The 19,732-nt window shown below is 48.6% G+C and overlaps 2 protein-coding genes across 9 annotated transcripts in view; both read left to right on the top strand.

Annotated features, from left to right (window-relative positions):
* GPSM3 (G protein signaling modulator 3) overlaps positions 1–8,870 on the top strand; it is a 29,077-nt gene extending 20,207 nt beyond the window's left edge. For all 8 annotated transcript variants that reach the window (XM_053291694.1, XM_053291690.1, XM_053291689.1 and 5 more), the window contains 2 exons: positions 4,547–4,725; positions 7,131–8,870. In XM_053291694.1, the coding sequence (XP_053147669.1) occupies positions 4,547–4,725; positions 7,131–7,337 (386 nt within the window). In that variant the 3' untranslated portion in view covers positions 7,338–8,870. The remainder of the gene's footprint in view (positions 1–4,546; positions 4,726–7,130) is intronic.
* Positions 8,871–10,412: 1,542 nt separating this feature from the next.
* On the top strand, positions 10,413–19,701 carry LOC128343129 (vesicle-trafficking protein SEC22b-like). The gene is made up of 5 exons (XM_053291685.1): positions 10,413–10,610; positions 11,591–11,700; positions 13,460–13,620; positions 16,355–16,501; positions 19,185–19,701. Exons 1-5 carry the CDS (start codon positions 10,536–10,538, stop codon positions 19,340–19,342), a joined length of 651 nt encoding a protein of 216 aa, XP_053147660.1. The 5' UTR covers positions 10,413–10,535; the 3' UTR covers positions 19,343–19,701.
* Positions 19,702–19,732: the final 31 nt, after the last annotated feature.

Here is a 19,732-nt window from a genome sequence, read left to right as displayed (position 1 = left end):
ATGATCTCTCCCAGCGGTTTCATGTAGATGTTAAACGACATCGGAGACAATACGGAGCCCTGAGGGACACCATACAAAAGTGCAGATTTTGAAGAACATTCTCCAAGGGACACCATTCTGGAACCTGCCTGAGAGGCAGGAGCGGAAACCACTGCAAAGGAGTGCCTCCCACTCCCAATCCCCTCAGCTGCTCCAGAAGGACACTATGGTCGAGAGGACTGAAAGCCGCTGAGAGGTGGACAGGGCTATACAAATCCTAAGCAGGGTGATGATGATGATCACCAGATTCGTTCAGCCCCCTCCCTAGCTGCTTTTAAGGCCCCTTGCCCTTTATTTTAAATTGTTATCGATCTTGTTGTTGTCCACTGCCTAGAATCTTTGGAGGAGGCAGTGTATAAGAAAATCATAAATAAATAAAGCAAGCAAGCAAGCAGTCCTCTTGAAAGTGCTACCGTGGTTCTGGCTTTAGATTTGTGTGGGCAGGTGCCTCAGCCACCTCAGCAGCTTCTTCCTTCCTTGCCAGGGCTGAAAAGGCCAGACAGCTCCTTTTCCGTCCCCTAAATGGAGACGCACGTGGGAGACGCTGGAGCTCCGAGGCAGAGCCTCTGCTTTGCATGCAGAAGGTCCCAGATTCAGTCCCTGGTGTCTACAGGTAGGCTGGGAAAGACCCTGCCTGAAACCTTGGAGAGCTGCTGCCCATCATATTAGAGGTTGTTGATTTTTACCCACAATAGGTAAAACAGCAGAGCACTAAGGAATGAGCACACACTCCAGTTACAGAGTAGGTAGCAGAGGATGGTTTGGATATTGCAGCTATTTAGAGAAAACACATGGAGATCCTTGTATGACTAAACACTAAATATTTATTGGTTAAATACACTTAGATAGGAAATAAAGTCCTTTAATCTAATCTAAAGGACTACATAGTGGATAGGTAAGGAGAGAGAGAGAGAGATGTTTCCATCTGCTCTCTAGGAGGAAAGGAAGGATTGTGACTCAGCACAGGAAGTGCTGCAGAGTCAGTTCAGGGGTCATAAAGTAGGGACAGATAGGGAGACCCTGACTCACTGTCTCTACTCCCAATGCCCCTCGTGGTCATTAGGACCGTTGGTGCAAAAGGTCAATGCACTGGAAGTTCATCTCCAACACATCAGAGCAGACAATTTATTTTGGGGCTGGATGCTTCAATGAGTCTGCATGAGGCTGCTTCATCGATTCAAACCTCCAGAAGAGAGACTGGGGGCTGCGCTCTTTGGCTTCAGTGGTTTCTCCACTTGTCCTGTTTTTGTTGTTTTGGTTTTTAAAAACATTTATATCCCACTTTTCCTCCGAGGAACTCAGTACATGCTTGTTTTTATCCTCACAACAACCCTGTGAGGTAGGTTAGGCTGCGAGACAAGTGACTGGCCCAGAGTCACTTTTTAAAGCAGTGGCTGACACACTGTGCAGTGTTAGGCGGGTGGTAGTGCACACACACACACACACACCCGTGCTGCTGTGTGGGCTGGAAACGCAATGCCAATGCAATGGCACAAGAACACGCTCATGCAACTGCCAGAAAACTGTATCACCATTGTTTCCAATGGCCATGCAGTCGCGCAACTGCGCTTGCAAATTTGTCAGCCCTCGCGGAAGAATGCTCTTGCACAACTGCATGGGAGTTCTGTTTCCAGCCCACAAAGCCGCATGGGTGGTGTGCTACGATCCACCTAACACTGTGTGGCATGTCAGCCAGTGTTTCTTTTATCTTGCTGGGAGGAAGGAACTGTCTCTCTGTTCAGCCCAGCCTAGCATCCCTCCCAGCGGCGGCAGCTGGTGTCTGCCTTGTGTTTCCTTTTAGACTGCCAGCCCTGGCGGGGAATCATCTTCTGATTCCTTTTGCTATGTAAATGGCTTTGAGAAAGTTTTTGCTGAAAGCCATGGTATAGATACCCTAAATCATAATCATCATAAATAGTTATCCTCCAGATTGTGCACATCGCAGGCTTTTTCCAAGTTGCAGGACAGAAAAATCCTTTCCAGGAACCAGTAAACAACACAAAATTTAAAAAACAGGCAAATGGATTCTAACTGGAAAGTGAAGCACTGATTCTGATGCTTAAGCATTAGAAGTAAAGCATAATTCTAATGTGAAAGCATCACTTCACCTCTAAGGGTTTCCTGATCAGTTTCTTTTGGTTTCAGTGTGAAACTGAATGTAGCTATTTTCTCACTTCCTAATTATAGCATTAACTATTACAAAAACCACACACACATTTGCTTGCCACTTTTCATGATGTAGTATTCACTTCCTTCAATTCTTTTGAAACAAAAACTGTTATCAGGAGTGCAGTTCAAAGTGGTTGCAGTTCATTCTCCATCATACTTGGCTTCCATAAAAGTTCGCATAAACTCAACGGTAATCTGGCATTTTTGCCAAGGCCACACGGATCATAATGCAGCAAGCAAGCAGGCTGCAAGGGGGAAGATATTGGGAGGGCAAAACATTTTGAGGCATCCTGCCCACTTATCAGGGTGCTACTGCTGTGAGAGGATACCCTCTAGCTTAGCCCTTTCCTCTCCTCTACTTCCTGTTGGGCGCTCCCTTCAGTGCGGAAGGAGGAGGAAGAGGAGGAGAAGCAGCAGCAGCAGCAACAGTTAATGACGTGCTTGAGGGCTGGGTGCATCCAATTGTTGCTGTGCCACCAGGTTAAGGGGGGTGAGGGCCAGGGATGGCATTGGCACGGGCGGGCACCCCACTTCTGGTGCCAGAAGACATTGGACCTGCTTTTTGCCCAGGATGTTCTGCTTATTTAAGGAAGGTCTTCATTATAAGGCCTCAGGAGAGCCCTTAAAACCTATCTGTTTGGCCTGGCCTTCTAGAGTTTAAATAATTGACAAACTGTTTCAAATTATTTTAAATTGCTGCCCTGATTTTCCAGGGTTTTTTAGCTGTTTGAATTGTTTAATTGGTTTTATTCTGTTTTCATAGTTTGATTTTAACTGTTAACTTGTTTTAATTGTTTTTATCATGTTGTAAACTGCCCTGAGCCATTTTGGAAGGGCAGTATATAAATCTAATCTAATCTAATCTAATCTAATCTAATCTAATCTAATAAAATAAAATAAAATAAAATAAAAAGTAAGTAAGTAAGTAAGTAGGTAGGTAAAAGCTTAAGAACATAGGAAGCTGCCATATACTGAGTCAGACCATTGGTCCATCTAGTTCAGTATTGTCTACACAGACTGGCAGCAGCTTCTCCAAGGTTGCAGGCAGGAATCTTTCTCAGCCCTATCGTGCCTTGAAATCCCCCACCCCCGAGTTACAGTACTACCTGCATATACTTCATAACCTTGTGGGTTTCCAAATCCTTGTGTGTAAATCTTTGTAGCTATATCATGTCCAAACAACCACTTTGTATATAATTGTGCTTTGGCAACGTACTGTATGCTTTGGTAGTTTGTTGGTTCAATAAAAAAATCTTGTCCTAAAAAAAAAATCTTGTCCTATCTTAGAGATGCCAGGGAGGGAACATGGAACCTAGATGCTCTTCCCAGAACGGCTCCATCCCCTGAAGGGAATATCTTGCAGTGCTCACATGTGGTCTCCCATTCATATGCAGCCAGGGTGGACCCTGCTTAGCTAAGGGAACAAAACATGCTTGCTACCACAAGACCAGCTCTCTTCCCTTCTAAGCTTAGTGTTTCTAAGTATGACTCACTTTATTCACTTTGCGTTGCTTCTGATACTAACCATTCATAGACATTAAAAATACATGGAGCCACAATGAGACCAACTGAAATGTCACAAAGGCGTGAGCAAGTTTTGAGTTCTCTAGAGCTCTTCTTCAAGTTGGATATTAACCAAATAGGGTAGGAGAGAGGAGGCGGGGTATCATGTTGAAGTCCCGAAGTCTGCTGTTTGCCACAGTTTTAAGATGGCATATAAGACCATGGGAAGTAAAGCAGAGATCCTAAAGACACTCCTTGGGAATAAACCACATCGAACACACAGGGATTCACTTTTCAGTGAACAAGCACAGGATTTCATGGTTAATTAAATTAGATTCTGCTGGTACAAAACAGGTTTCAAGCTGCACCAAGGGCTCCTGGGACCAAAAAATAAAAATAAAAAATCACAATGACCTCTGCAATTTTTTGCAGAGGGCGGAGGAGAAGGACTAATACAATTTAGCAATTTTATTTACAATAGGGTCTATTGGAATATATGCAGTCCATGAATCTACCACCACCAAAATCTACTCCACCTGCTCTGGAGTTTGACTCCAAGGTCCGATCAGGACAATATATGCAATCCCACTATCTCTCTTTGCAGGACCATTCTGCAAATGCAGTTATGTCACACTTTGACTATATAAACATGCCCTGAGCAGCAGGCACAGCCCACTCTTTCCAAGTTTTCCTGTATAATCATGAGGACTAGAAGATTACTTTAAAACAAAAGCTTTGACCGTGTGAGGGTCTTGGATCACTGTCCAGTATCCTCTCTGCTTCTTCTGCCTTTACAAGTTCTTCTGGGATGCAATAATTCTGTCTCCTCTTCCAGTCTTCTTCTCCTCCCTGACGTCTCTCCAGGCTGAGGAGTTTTTTGATATGGTGGCCAAAGTTCAAGCCCGGAGGCTCAATGACCAGCGTGCAGATTTTGCAGCGGCTGAAGATGCGGGCGCAGCAGGGGAGTCCGTGGTCCCTGAACAGCAGCTCTATGACACTATCCTGGCCCATCAGGTGAGTGGCTTTGTCCTCACGCAACCAACCCAGGAGCCGTCATGGCCTTCCCGTTAGATGGCTGTCTAAGGCAACCCATTGTGGGGTGGTGCTTTTGCAACAGCCGTGAGCATAGATTTTCTTTCCCCACTGCTGCCTTGTGTGTCTGTCAGCTACAGACAATCCGAAGGAGAGAGACACTGGCCCCTCCCCTTCATCTACATTGTTTGAACCATGGTGATAGATTGTGAGCCCTTTGGGGACAGGGATCCATCTTATGTGTTTATTATTTCTCTGTGTAAACCACCCTGAGCCATTTTTGGAAGGGCAGTATAGAAATCAATCAATCAAATAAATAAATAAATAATAGGATACTCGGTCTCCTCAGGACAGATACGTTCCTTGCATTCATTCAGATTATGCACTCCAGTTCTGCAAAAGCAAAACAAAAGCCATTAAGATCCATCCTCCTTGTTGCTTTCTTCAGTGCCAAGGAATTGATAGTCTATCTCATTCTACGCACTCTCTCTCTCTCTCTCTCTCTTTCTTATCACTGCTGCCTAGCAACAATCTAACTTCCCATTCCCCCAGAGTCCCTAATTTCCATTCCCTGACAATGGCCAGTAGTGATGGGCAAACTATTCTTGATTCAACTTCAAACTGAAGCTGGCAAACATAGCTACTTTAAAAAAAAAAAACAAGAGTTGCAGGAAAATTGGGTTGAGAGAAAAATGAGCTAATTATGAAGTCACACCTGGTTATGCTTCCATTGATGTAATTGGGAGCAAAACAGGGCCCAACAGCCTCTCCTCAATCCTCCTGGGAGCCCCTGGGAGGGGAAGGGCCATAATTCAGTGGAAGTGCGTCTGCCTTGTATGCAGAATGTCCCAGGTTCCATCCCTGGGATCTCTAGGCGGGGCTGAGACATGTTCCTGTCTGAAACTTTGGAGAGCTGCTTCCAGCCAGTGTAGGCAACTATAAGCTAGATGGTCTGACTCGGTATAAGGCAGCTTCCTATGTAACCCCTAAGTCAGGCCTTGACAAACTTCCTTTGGGTCTAGGAGTCAGACCGTGGACACTTGACAAAATTACTGGACTTAGTGTGGTGACGACCATTACAGGAGAAGGGTAAATGGGCTTCTCATTATCCTCTTTACAAGTAACAGAACAGAAACAGGGCTGCCTGGGACAAAGAAATATATTTCTAAAAACACCGCTGCCTATCCTAGTCTAGGCGCCATGGCTCCCCGGCACCTGGAGTTTGCCAAGCCTCCTTCCCTCCTTCTGCCGAGCTCACCAGACAGCTGCAGCAAGAGGCATGTCCTGCTGGAGGCCTCTCTTCCTCCTTGGCAGCGTGCCAAGGAAACACATGACTCCAGTGTTGGGGGTTGTAATCCCCCCCCATTAATAAGCAGAGCACTAAAGAAGCCACCCACTCCAGTTACAGAGCAGAAGGCCGAGTTTAGTTGTTCTCGCTCTTTAGAGAAGATGCCTGGAGATTCTTGTAGAATAAATACTAAGTAGATTTATTGGTGAAGTACACCCTTTGGACCGGAAAGACCTAACCCTAATCTGTAGAACGATATAATGGATAGGCAGGGATTGAGAGAGATGTTTCCATCTGCTCTCCGAGAGGAAAGGAAGGGTTTCTGACTCTCAACAGGAAATACCTGTAGAGTCATATCAGGGGTCATTGAGTAGAGAAAGGTAGAACGGTTAGGTACAGTTGTGCCGTCGAGTTGGTGTCGACTCCTGGCGCCCACAGAGCCCTGTGGTTGTCTTTGGTAGAATACAGGAGGGGTTTATCATTGCCTCTTCCCGCGCAGTATGAGATGATGCCTTTCAACATCTTCCTAAATCACTGCTGCCTGATATAGGTGTTTCCCATAGTCTGAGAAACATAGCAGAACCGTTAAAGTAAAGTATGCCATAGTTGGTGTTGACTCCTGACGACCATAGAGCCCTGTGGTTTTCTTTGGTAGAATACAGGAGGGGTTTACCATTGCCTCTTCCCGCACAGTGATGATGCCTTTCAGCATCTTCCGATATCGCTGCTGCCCGATATAGTACCAGTGGGGATTTGAACTGGCAACCTTCTGCTTGTTAGTCAAGCATTTTCCCACTGCGCCACTTAAGGTGGGGGAGACCCTGACTCACTATCTCTACTCCCAATTATGGTCATTAGGATAGTTGGTGCAAAAGGTCGATGCATCTGCAACATCCAGGGCATCCATGTCTGAAGGATCCAAGCGGTAGAAGTCTTTGGGGTATGTGTGTGGAAGAGGAGATGGGTATATTTGTATTCAAGACCAAATGATTGTGAACTCTAATGAGATCACGAATGTCCACTAGCTTCCTTCCTCACCACCAGTGTTTATCTTCACTCCATTGTTTAGCAACAGCCACTCCCTCTTCTTTCCCTGCAGAGCCAGCGGCTTGAGGACCAGCGCACCGAACCCCCCATCCCAGTGGGGATACAGGGCTTGCTGGATTTGCTGCTGGCAGCCCAAGGAACTCGGATGGAAGATCAGCGCTCAGTCCTCCCCCCTGCGTTGGCTACACCGTCCCTGCTGAAAGGACAGTGTGTGAATCCTCCACCAGATCCCTTTCTGGGACAGTTGTGGTTCTCGTGACTTAAGACGTCACAGCAAAATGTGGAACTTTGACCAGCTCCAAATGCCTTCTTATAGAAGGAAAGGCATTTGGGACCGAGAAATCTATTTGAGCCACTTCAAAAAGTTGCACATAGTGAGAACGCTTGTAGATACCGCACTGCAGTGAAATGAGCAAAATTAAAGCAGGCTGTCTCCAAACACAGCATTGCAGATTGCTTTCTGGCCAGGATTCCCATCTTTCCAGCAACAGACGGAGTGTCTTCCCTGCACCTCATCTACTGGCAGAAAGTCAGACTAGAAGAAAAAGCATGATGCCTTCATCAGGAAAGCTCACAAACGTCTCCTCAAACTCAGGCTGGATATGCAATCAAAAGGGAAAATAAATTGGCGGGGAGGGGGGGGCGTTGGGGAAGAAAAAGAGAATGTTGCTGATAAAGGGCAAGGAAGCTCCATCTACAGTTTAATGAGGCGATTCTCACGATCGCCAAAAAGCGGGCTAAGGGAGCCTAGCCCGCTTTTTGGCGATCGTGTGCTGCCAGGGGAGCTGTGCGGCCACCAAAACTACCCTTCCCCTTAGCCAAAGTTAACGGAGCGAGCGCTCCGTTGACCTTGGCGTCGTTCTGCTTGTGTGTTGCCGCGGAGTGTGGTGACACCACAGCATCCTGGAACTCCCAGGGATCGCGCGGCCCCCGATCCCCGCAGGCCCCGCCAGTTCTCTGTCGGAGCCGGCAGTTGTGTGGGCGGCCATCTTAAGACGGAGATTCGGGAAGCTTTTTGAAGACGAATTCACTTCGTTTGTGTCCAGTGCAAAAGATCTGAAGCTGCATCCAAGCAGGTTGTCCTAGCAGCTAACCTGGTCTTTTAGAAGGAGGGCGAAGTACAGTAACTCGAAAAACATAATTCAGCTAATTCAAATGTACTTGTAAAACATTTAGTTGTACATGCTTCTACAATGAGTTTTTTTAAACAAACAATATGCCCAGTTATGGATGTTTTATTCAGATGTTTGATAGTGCTTCCACATGAGCACCTTTGAATGCTACTCAGTCCATGCTGTGCCACAATGAGCTGGGAGAGGAATTACCACCCTGGTTTTACCGCCTGTGCTCTTTCCCCCACTAACATTCTGCAACTTTCGTCCACATTACAAATATGTTCTAAGTGGACAACATAGAGCATTACAGGTGAGCAGTGGCCCCACCCTTTCCTCCTCTTGCCTATAATGATAATGACAAAAGTACCACTGAGTAACATAGTTCTGTGCAGAACTAAAACCTGATAAATGTATCCAAACCCAGATTATAACCAGCTGCATTATAGCGCCTCCCTATGCAAACTGCTGATGCTCACGGCTGCTGTTTCTAGCCATTATCAAAGCTAACCAGAATCTACAGCAGTCAATCATTGCTGCAGATGTTTGTTTGTTTGTTTGTTATGCACAGCTTTAATGCATTCACATAATGATAATAATAATAAATGTAAAACACCCTTTGAAGATAGTGCCCACCTTTTGCACTTTTTATTTAAAATAATAAATATTTTTTGAAAATGTGTTACCTGATTATTCAGAGATGCCTCATTTTGCTTATTAAATGAAGTTTTGATCATTTAATGTTGCCAATTAATCGATTTAAGGATGCTACCCTTCTGTCAATTCAGGTGAGATGAGCAGGGCCCAGCATCCTGGACAGGATCTCATGTGAATTGATGTTGCCCTCGAGGTCAGGGGTTCCCAGTCCCAACCTTTGGGCTCTGATGTTGTTGTCCCACCAGCCCCAGCCACAATGGCCTCACCATTGTGGCTGGGAAGGATGGGAATTGTAGTCCAAGAACTTCTGGGGTTCCTAGTTCCATTTTTAAAATCTGTATGTGGAATGAGTTTTGTTCTGGGCAGCAGTATCAAAGCAGTGTGTGTGCACGTGCATGCAGAGTGGGGCCTTCCTGATTCAACCTAAGCGTAGTATATAGTGGTTAGAGTGCGGGAGACCCGAGTTCAAATTCCCATTCTGCCATGAGACTTGCTGGGTGACTCTGGGCCAGTCACTTCTCTCTCAGCCTCACCTACTTCACAGGGTTGTTGGGAGGAGAAACTTAAGTATGTAGTACACCGCTCTGGGCTCCTTGGAGGAAGGGCGGGATATAGAATGTAGATAATAAGCAGAAGGTTGCCAGTTCAAATCCCTATGGAAAACACTTGAATCCCTATGGAAAAAAATATCGGGCAGCAGCGATATCGGAAGATGCTGAAAGGCATCATCTCATACTGCGTGGGAGGAGGCAATGGTAAACCTCTCCTGAATTCTACCAAAGACAACCACAGGGCTCCGTGGGCACCAAGAGTTGAAATCGACTAGATGGCACACTTTACTTTACCACAAGTCCTCCAGCTCTCCCGCCTCCAATGAACTTAACATTGTTGCTGGGGGCTCCCTTAACGTTTCTTTTTAGACTGTAAGCCCTTTGAGGGCAAGGAACCATCTTTTCTTCCTCTATGTAAACTGCTTTGAGATGTCTGTTGTTCTTGAAAAGCAGTACATAAGTAGCAGTTGCAGAAGCATCTCGTTTCCCCACAGATTGAGCTATTTTTTTTTCTGCTGACGGTCTGCAACCCCCACCCACACTAGTATAAATGCATAAGTAGCATGGACCATCCTAGCAACCACCCCCTTTCCTCTCTTATCTATGACATGATGGGAGTGAATGGATGCCTCTGGGAAGCCCACAAGCTGTCGGCAGGGCACTAATAGCTTTCTTGTGCTGTCGCCCTCCCCAGCAATTGGTATTCAGCGGTATACTGCTTCTGAACATGGAGGTTCCACATAGCCTTCCGGACTAGCAGCAGTCAGCGACGGACCTCTCCTTTTTTCTAGGTTTCGTTTTCACCCCAGCCATCTAACTCAGGGGCCATCAGATCCCGTGACAGTGAATCTCTTTGAGACTAAGCGTTCCCAAGCAGTGCGGACCCTCAAAGAGAAGGGGAGGCGCATTTTTCTCTGCTAAGGTGGGAAATCTTCTGCGTACGTGTCCCCCCCCCCCTTTGCAGAAGAAACTTCTTGGCGTCGTCTCGCCCCGCCCATTCTCAAAGGTGCCCATCCCTCCCATCAGCCACGTCAGCTGAGAACCCAGATCCAGCGGCAGCCTGTAGAGTGGTCTTTAGCCTGGGGGTGGGGGGTTAACACACCCTCCCCAAAGAGCTGCACCCCCGTCCCATCCAGGATGGTCCTGCTCACGATGATCAGCCGCGTCCAAGATGGGCTTCTGTTAGCAGCCTCCATGCAAGAAACAGAGCAGGTAAGCGAGGCAGCGAGGAGGACCCCGGAGTCCTGGCCTCGCCTCCGCCTCCCCCTCTGGCTCTAACCACTAGGTTTCCCTTCGCTGTCCCCAGATCAACCCGCCTAGCCCTTTTCTAGAATCCTATTAGCTTCTGACCTTCAGCTGAAACTTTTACGAATGCTTTATTAGGCATTTAATTCATAGATCGTTTAAAAAAAACAAAAAAACACCCAAATAGTTTGATTTTGATCATGTTTACTCCGAAGCCACACAAAATTGACTGGGACTTATTTGGTAGGAAGTGTCAGTGCTTCGCATTTCTGCCAAAGTTTGTATGTGTGGACTGGGGTTTGTAAGTTGGGGACTTCATTAATTTAATACGTTATGGAGCTTTGTTTGTAAGTATGGGCCGTTGTTAAGTTGGGGGTTCATAAGTCAGGGAGTGCCTGTACACAACAATCTATGGCATGGTTTGGAGGATGCTCTCTCTCTCTAGAACTGGGCCACACAATTAGAAGGGATGTGCCAAGAGCGTGCCTTTCTATTATGTCTTTCATGGATATCCTGACACGTGTGGGGGATATCCATGTGGGGGTTACATGTGGGGGGCAGATTGTCCAAACACATGCTCCAAATACTAGTTTAAACATCTTCTTTTAAAATTTGGGTTCAAGTTTGGTTCAACTCTTTGCCTCAAACCCTGTCATTTATAGCGTGACACAATCCAGCTCTTCTTGGCAGGGAATTTAGGTAACCCTGATGCATTTAAAAAAACAACAAAAAAACCAACAACATTAAAAAAAAATTGCCCTACTGGACATTTGGTGACACATTGCCGGAAACCAAATCGTGAAAAAATAAGTGCTGGGCTTGTTCTTATTGGGCCATCTTTTAGGTATAAGCATATGCAAGCTTTTGGGTCACACAGACCTCATGCACAAAGCAGAAAAGAAGCACAGGTTAAAGGTTGGCTTTCCCACCCCTTCTTTCCTTCACAGTCAAACCGGAACTTCCAAGCATATCACAACCAAGCTAAACAACTTTTCCGAAAACTTGGGGACCATTCGCCAAACCGGTGCTCCCTGCAAGCTGGAGCAATGACTTTCCAGTAAGTGTCGACAGCTTAGGGGAGGGAATCTGTAGGTTCTTCTAGCTCTGTTGCAGGGTTTCCCAACAGAGGGTACTAGTACCCCTAGGTCAGGGATTCTCAACGTGTGGGTCCCCAGATGTAATTGGACTTCAACTCCCATAATTCCCAGCCAAAGGCCACTGGGGCTGGGGATTATGGGAGTTGAAGTCCAATAACATCTGGGGACCCACAGGTTGAGAAACTCTGCCCTTGGTGTTCTTGAAGGACTCCCAGAAGGTTCTGGTGCTTGAAGGGCTCCTGCCTCTCCTCTCTGCAGCTGCACTGTTTGTTGCCCTGCCCTGGCTTCAAGCCAACATTCCCTCAGCAGTGTGTCCACTGTAGGCATGTGCATGAACAGATTTGTGCCCTCCCGGGAGGCGGGGTGGGTAGGTTTACCTTTAAGGAGCAGGGAGGTTGCTCATTCCCGCCCCACCACATTTCCCCTGCCGGTGCTCTCCCCAAAATGGTTGGTATGGGGCGGCAGCATACCTCCTTGCCGTCCCGGTCAGTGTCGTGCTGGAAGTGGCCGGTGCACATGCGCATGTCATGCATGTGCACCGGCCACTTCTAGTACGACACTGACCAGGACGGCAAGAAGGTATGCACCAGCAATTTTGGGGAGAGTATTGGCTGGTGAAATGCGGCGGGGTGGGGATGAGCACCCTCCCTGCTCCTTAAAGGTAACTCTGCCCCCCCGAACCGGTCTGAAGGACGGACCTTCGAACCGGTTCATGCACATCCCTAGTCTGCTGCAGAAGGGAAGAGGGTGAAGACCTTCCTCCTCTGCTTCTGATTGGCTGTTGCAGCCAAGTCTGCAAATGTGTTTTGAAAGCTTTTGAAAGTTCTAAAAACACAAGAACTATAAAGAATGATGTTAGAAGAATGGGAATGAAAAGTGGCAGGAACGTTTTCCAGAGATTACTCCATGGAGATAGTACAACAAATTGTCCATTGCTACCCTAACTTTTGCCTCTGTATAAAAATGACTGGGACTTTACCCTAATCATTTGCGGGTAGAGAGAAAGAAGATGTGATCACACACAGAAAGTTAAGTGCAACAGTGCTATTACTTATTTTTCATCTCTAGCGGGTTAGACGTCAAAAAACACTATGAACATTCATCCCCTGAGATGGTACTAATGCCCAAAATCTGTGGCCCTGACTCATGGACTAATGTGTGGGTAGTCTTGTAAGAATCTTTGTATATCGTTCTCTAAGACCTGTGGCTAATCTCATGCGTGGCAGCTCTCGCGAGAGTTCGGAGAGCTGCCGGACAGCCACGGGATGGGCCAAAGAGAGAATATGGTGGTGGTGTTGGTGTCTCGCCAGCCGGCTGGCCAAAAAAAATGGCAGCGAGCGGCCGCAACCGGCAGGTGGCCGCAACAAGGCATGTTCTGGCAGGTGGGCAGCCAGAAAGTGGGGGCGGCTGGGTGGTGCAAAAAAGGAGATGGGGGTGGGCAGTGGGTGGGGAACAAGAAGAAGAAGGTGGCTGTGGGCGGGCGGGCGGGCAGGCAAAGAAGCGGCAATGGGGTGGGTGGGAGGAAAAGGTGGTGGCAGCCTTGGTAAACTAGGGGCGCAGATGCTCTGTGCCCAATCAGCTGGTTCTTATGAAAACTTCACTGGGTTTATTGATGAGGCTGTTGTCTGTGCTTGCTTATCCCTGGGTGGAAGAGATGGATCAAGAGCCATCTCCCTTCTTGCTCCCACCACCCTCCGTTGCTTCCTTCCCCCCCTGCAGTTACCTGATCAGCCAGGGCATTTGCTACTTGACGCTGTGTGAAGCTGCATATTCTAAGAAGCTGGCATTTGCCTTCCTGGAGGAGCTGCAAGCTGAGTTCTGGGAACTATATGGGAAGAAGGTGTCCTCCGTGTCACGGCCGTACGCCTTCATTGAGTTTGGTATGTGTCAAGACCAAGGGAGAGCTGACATCTCTTCAGATCACACCACCACCACGCTAGACCTCATTGTCTAATCTGGGCTGGACAACACATTTCTTTATTCTGAAGGCCTGTTCTCACAGATTCTTCTGCATGGGGAGAGAGAAGCTTCCTCTTTTTCTTTGCCTCTTTCTTAATACTGGAACTCGGAGTGACCCAGTGGAATTGATGGACAGTAGATTCAGAACAGACAGAATAAAAATACCTCCACACGCAACACTAGTTTTAATTTCTAGAATTTGGTACCACAGAATGTGGTGGTGGCCACTATCTCAGAAGCCTGTAACCTTCTTTTAAAGAAGATGTTATTTCCCTGTTCTTGCTGTTTATGTTAGAATTCATGTTAGACTACATTGCTGTCTGGAAATCCCCACAACACACAATACATTTGTGGTGATGGCCACTATCTCAGAATTCTCATGAATTCTAAAGTTTCTGTGAGAGAGATTCCTGGGGATCTGGACAATGTCACAGGAATATAGGAAGCTGCCATATACTGAGTCAGACCATTGGTCTATCAAGCTCAGTAGTGTCTTCACAGACTGGCAGCGGCTTCTCCAAGGTTGCAGGCAGGAATCTCTCTCAACCCTATCTTGGAGATGCTGCCAGAGAGGGAACTTGGAACCTTCTGCTCTTCCCAGAGCGGCTCCATCCCCTGAAGGGAATATCTTACAATGCTCAACTTCTAGTCTCCCATTGATATGCAACCAGGGTGGACCCTGCTTAGCTATGGGGACAAGTCATGCTTGCTACCACAAGACCACTACTTCTTAGCACAATTTGCTGGCTACTTTCTGACAATCTGTGAAAAGTCCACTGAAAACCCAAACTCTCCTGGTGGCAGGGGGGAAAATTCCATAAAGTGAGGTTGCCACTGAGAAAGCCCTGTCCTGTGTAGCCACCAGATGAACATCAGAAAGAGGCAGAGCACACAGGCAGGCTTCTTTACTGGGCAGATTAATGCAGAGAAAGGCAGTCCTTCAGCGATTAGCCATAATAAATAAATCAAACCTCCATATTCAGAGGCAATATACCTGTGAATAATGCTTGCCTGGGGATGGTAAATAGCAAGGGAGGGTTGTTGCCTTCATGTCCGGTTTGTGGGCTTGCCAGAAGTATTTGGCTGGCCACTGCTGGAAATGGGGTGCTGATCTAGATAGACCTTTGGTCTGATCCACGGTGCTCTTCTTAGGTAGTGGCTCCGAGAAAAGCTTCTGATTCAGAGCACATCACCCCAACATTTTATTTATTTATTTTATACACCATTTTTCATTAAAATAACCCCAAAGCAGCTTGCAATATAAAACAATACACAATTAAAAAATACAAATACGTACATGAATGTCAGCTGCATTGCCTACCAGGTCCAATTCAAGGTGATCTTTCTTATTTTGAAAGCTCTAAACCGGGTGTTTAGACCTCCAGCTGTTTTTGGCCTACAACTCCTATTATTCTCAGTCACAGTGGCCGGTAGCCAGGGATGACGGGAGTTGTAGGCCAAAAGCAGCCGAAGGGCTTGTCTAAGCAGCTTGGGATCTGGGCACCTTAAGAATAGCCTTCCCCCATATGTACCTCTTTGCATGCTCTGTTCTGTACCTGGTGAAGTGAGGCAGGTATCTACTGGGAACAGGGCCTTCTTTGTGTTGGCCCCAACGCTCTAGAATTTGCACCTGTTGTAGGCCTGGATGACCCCCACCCTGCTTTCCTTTCAAAGGCTTGTGAATACCTGACTCTTTTTCAGGACTTTGGGCTAAGGGCTGTTGCTAGATATCTGGGTCTGTTTTTCTTCTGCTGCATAGGTTTGTACTTTATTTTGTCTGGGGCTTTTTGAGGGGTCAATATTCGTTTTTTAAAAATTGACATAGGAAACTGCCTTATTCCGAGTCTGACCACTGGTCCATCTAGCTCAATATTTCTACACAAGCAGTGGCTTCTCCGAGGTTGCGGGCAGGAGTCTCTCTCAGCCCTGTCTTAGGAACCTAGGACGCTGCCTTCTACAGAGTCAGACCATTGCTCCATCTAGCTCAGTACCGTCTACACAGACTGGCAGCGGCTTCTCCAAAGTTGCAGGCAGGAGTCTGCAACTCCTATCTTGGAGATGTCAGGAGGGAGCAAGGAACTCAGATGCTGTCCCCAGAGCGGCCTCATCCCCTAAGGGGAATATCTTAGTACTCACATGACGTCTCCCATTCAAATACAAACAAGGACTGACCCTGCTCAGCAAAGGGGGCAGTTCATGCTTGCTACCACAAGACCAGCTCTCCTCCCCTCCTGGCAGAAGAAAGCTTATGAGCTCAGTGTTTGTTTGTTTGTTTGTGTGTCTGTGTAGGCCCCTCTAATACCTTTTGTGTTTGTAGTCTGATACAAACCAAATTCCCCGCAAAGGGAAGGGTATTTCTAGGTAAGAGTCACTATGTTAAAAGAAAGGGGAAGGAGACTCCAGAAGTTCTACTTGTGTTTTCTTGTTGTCTTTTAACACTGTGAGCCACTTTGGGTGGGGGAAAAAAAAGCAAGATACATTTTAAAAAACACACCATATGCAAAGCAGCTCTTCATGTGTATGCAGACTGTGGCTGTTGGGAAAGCGAGGTAGGTCAGTGTAGCATAGGCTGCTTCATGGTCTGCATAGATTGCATCTTCTTCGAGGGCCGTAGCTCTTAACCAGAGATGCTAACCTGTGAAATCTTCCTCTTAGACATGTACATCCAGAAGCTGAAGAAGTCCTACTTGGACAGCTGGTCGAAGCGGCACCTGAGCAGCATCAACGTGGAGCTGCAGGACGTTCAGAAGATCATGGTCACCAACATCGAAGAGGTGCTTCAGCGCGGAGAGGCCTTGTCCGGTATGGCAGGGGCGAGAATAATAGGATCGTAGGAGTGGGAAGGGACCTGGGAGGCCTTTTAGTCCAACCTGCTGCTCAGTGCAGGAAAGGGCTACAACCAGTGTTCCCTCTAACAGGGGTTCCCAGATGTTGTTGACTACAACTCCCATGATCCTCAAAGCAAAAGCCATTGCAGCTGGGGATTCTGGGAGTTGTCGTCAACAACATCTGGGATTCTCAGTTAGAGGGAACACTGGCTGCAACATCTCTGACAATTGCCTGCCTAGCCTCCGTTGGAAAACCTGTAGAGAAGGAGAGCCCACCACTGCGGGGGGCAGACTGTTCCGCCCTCAAACAGCTCTTACAGGCAGCAAATTCTTCCCTAATGTCTCGCCTAAATCGGCTTTCATATCATTGCAGTGGGGGTAGGAGTGGGGAGGGCCAAGCATTCCAAGGACTTGACAAGAGCCAATGGGCTGCTTCGGATGATGTGATGAAGTGGTAGGAAGGTGACCAGGGCCATTCTGAGTGTTCCGAACTCGGAACAGAATGCCCTGCAAATGAAGGAGCGGTTTCAAGCTTGGAATGGAACAACTCCATTCCAAGTCAGAACACTTGACATCAGGGGCGTAGCTAGCCCGCCGGTGGCCCGTGTGTGGCTGCGGCGGGTGCCCCGATAGCCCCGCCCCCGTGTCAGACGCAGGGGATAGCCACGCCCCCGTGTCTGATGTCAGACGCGGGGGGCGTGGCCTGGCTCCCGAACGGAGCCTTGAGGCTCCGTTCGGGACTCTCGGGAGTCAGCTCAGTTGTAATTGCTGAAGAGGCCGCGCGGCCCCTTCGGCAGTTAGAAGAAGACTGGTGCTGCTTTCACAGCACAGCCCAGGAGCGGCTCTTCCCTGCGGGAAAGAGCCGCTCCTGGGCTGTGTTGCGAACACAGCACCAGTCTTAGCTCCTGAAGGGGCCGGGCGGCCCCTTCAGGAGCTAGTTAGGCTGGCCCTGCGTTTGCAGCGCGCAGCCAGGAGCGACGCTTCCCTGCCTTTGCAGGGAAGAGGCGCTCCTGGCTGGCGCTGCAAACTTTAGTTTAATTCCCGAAGGGGCCGTGTGGCCCCTGCTCAGGAGCTAAACTACCGCCCCAGCGTCTGACGTCAGACGCAGGGGTGTGTGTGTGTCGGGGCCGCTGTTGCGGCTCCTGATTGGTCACCGGCCCGGGTTCTTTGAACCCGTTGGCCCAATGGTGGCTCCACCCCTGCTTGACATGGTACTCTTTAGGGGTGTGTCCAAACCGGTCCGGCGGCCATTCTGAAGAATGGCCGAACTGCCGGACCGGTTCGGACCTGGCTGGTTCGGGTCCGGGTGGGGGGTATTGCTTTAAGGGCGGGGAGGGCTTACTTACCCCTCCCGCCTGTTTGCCCCCTCCAGCGCCCGTATTCAACAGAATAACGGGGCGCTGGAAACCAGCCGCCCCCCCCGCAGCGGGCAGATTTGGCCAGAAACTAAAGGTACAAATGCCGCCGCCGTCGCCCGCCAGCCCTCCCTCCCTCCCTCCCAGCCGCCCGCCCGCCCGCCCGAGTCCTCACCCGATCTCTTGGAAAAAAACGAGAGGAGCTAGCGAACAAAGCTCCTCTCGCTAGGAAGTCCTGTAGCATACTGAAGAAGCTTTGCGCGCGCGCGCCGCAAAGCACGCCGATCGCCGGAGGCCCGGTCTACCCGCCGGGAAAAGGCCGGGTAGACCGGGCCTCCGATCGCCAGTCTACCCGGCCTTTTCCTGGCGGGTAGACCGGGCCTCCGGCGATCGGCGTGCTTTGCGGCGCGCGCGCGCAAAGCTTCTTCAGTATGCTACAGGACTTCCTAGCGAGAGGAGCTTTGTTCGCTAGCTCCTCTCGTTTTTTTCCAAGAGATCGGGTGAGGACTCGGGCGGGCGGGCGGGCGGCGGGAGGGCGGGCTGGCGGGCGACGGCGGCGGCATTTGTACCTTTAGTTTCTGGCCAAATCTGCCCGCGGGGGCGGGGGGGCTGGTTTCCAGCGCCCCCTTATTCTGTGGAATACGGGCGCTGGAGGGGACAAAGAGGCGGGAGGGGTAAGTAAGCCCTCCCCGCCCTTAAAGTAAGGCCCCCCTTCGGTGCCGGTCCGGACTGCTCCGGACCGTGCACATCCCTAGTACTCTTCTGGCCTCTGCACACTCGCGGCAGCCATTTGTGTGGTCAGCACCACCAGGCAAATGGCTGCCATGCATGTACAGAGTCCAGAGTGGTGCTCGGAACGTTCTGACTTGGAATGGGGTTGTTCCGTTAGAACAACCAGCTCGATGGTTGTTCCGACAGAACGATCCCGGCATTTGTGTACCGTTCCAAGCTCGGAATGGAACGCAAATGCCATTTTCGGCACAGCCCTCGGCTTCGTTGTGTTTGTGGCAATAGACAGGCATGGCAGCCTGCAAGATTTACTTCAGGGGCTCCCAGACTTAAGTCCCCAGATGTTGTTGGCCTACAACTCCCAAAAAGGCTACTGTGGCTGGAGATGAGGGGAGTTGTGGTCGAACAACATCTGCAGACCTAAGTTTGAGAATCCCAATTTACTGGATCTTCTGGGTTAGAACATGGAGATCTGGGGGTTTAGGACACTTGAGCTCAGGAGGGTGGGCAGCAATTGGTGATTTTGGAAGTCCATTCGACAGCTTGGTCTTTCTTCTTCTTTCCTCCCCACAGCTTTGGATTCAAAGGCCAGCAACTTGTCGACTCTCTCCAAGAAATACCGCCATGATGCCAAATTCCTCAATAGCCGCTCTGCTTATGCCAAAGCTGCAGCCACCAGCCTGGTCTTTGTGGGACTTATGCTCTATATACGGTTCTGGTGGCTAGTGTGACTGCTGTCTTCCTTCCTTCCCCCGCATCCCATCTCTTTAGCCTTGCCTTTTATGGGGGTGTCTTCCCCCCTCCCATCCAAGACAGAATCGAGACCAGCAGTGCCACCTGTGGGAGAAATGTGAAAGTATTCCACTTGCAATGAAGAGATAATTCTGTTTGTATATAGCATCTTATGCCACCCTGTGGCCAAAACTGGAATGACAATACTTAGAAGTTCGGTAAGATGACAGCCATGGTTAAAAGTGAGATTTTGCTTTGAATGTGTAAAATATGTTACAGTTTGCTCTTCCATCTGTAAAATGAGGAGGAGAGGAGCATCCCCTGGTAGAACAACAACCTTGTGGATGTAAGGCAGTTTTTTTTTTTTTTAAATTGTTGCCTGATAGGAA

Source organism: Hemicordylus capensis, chromosome 2, assembly GCF_027244095.1.
Source record: "Hemicordylus capensis ecotype Gifberg chromosome 2, rHemCap1.1.pri, whole genome shotgun sequence".
NCBI lineage: Eukaryota > Metazoa > Chordata > Lepidosauria > Squamata > Cordylidae > Hemicordylus > Hemicordylus capensis.
This window is presented reverse-complemented; position numbering and strand designations above follow the sequence as displayed.

Excerpts from the sequence above, each read along its gene's own strand:
- LOC128343129 (XM_053291685.1), top strand. The coding sequence starts at position 10,536 with ATGGTCCTGCTCACGATGATCAGCCGCGTCCAAGATGGGCTTCTGTTA. Across the intron at positions 11,701-13,459 it reads GCTGGAGCAATGACTTTCCA|TTACCTGATCAGCCAGGGCA; the intron begins GTAAGTGTCGAC and ends CCCCCCCTGCAG. Across the intron at positions 13,621-16,354 it reads GTACGCCTTCATTGAGTTTG|ACATGTACATCCAGAAGCTG; the intron begins GTATGTGTCAAG and ends TCTTCCTCTTAG.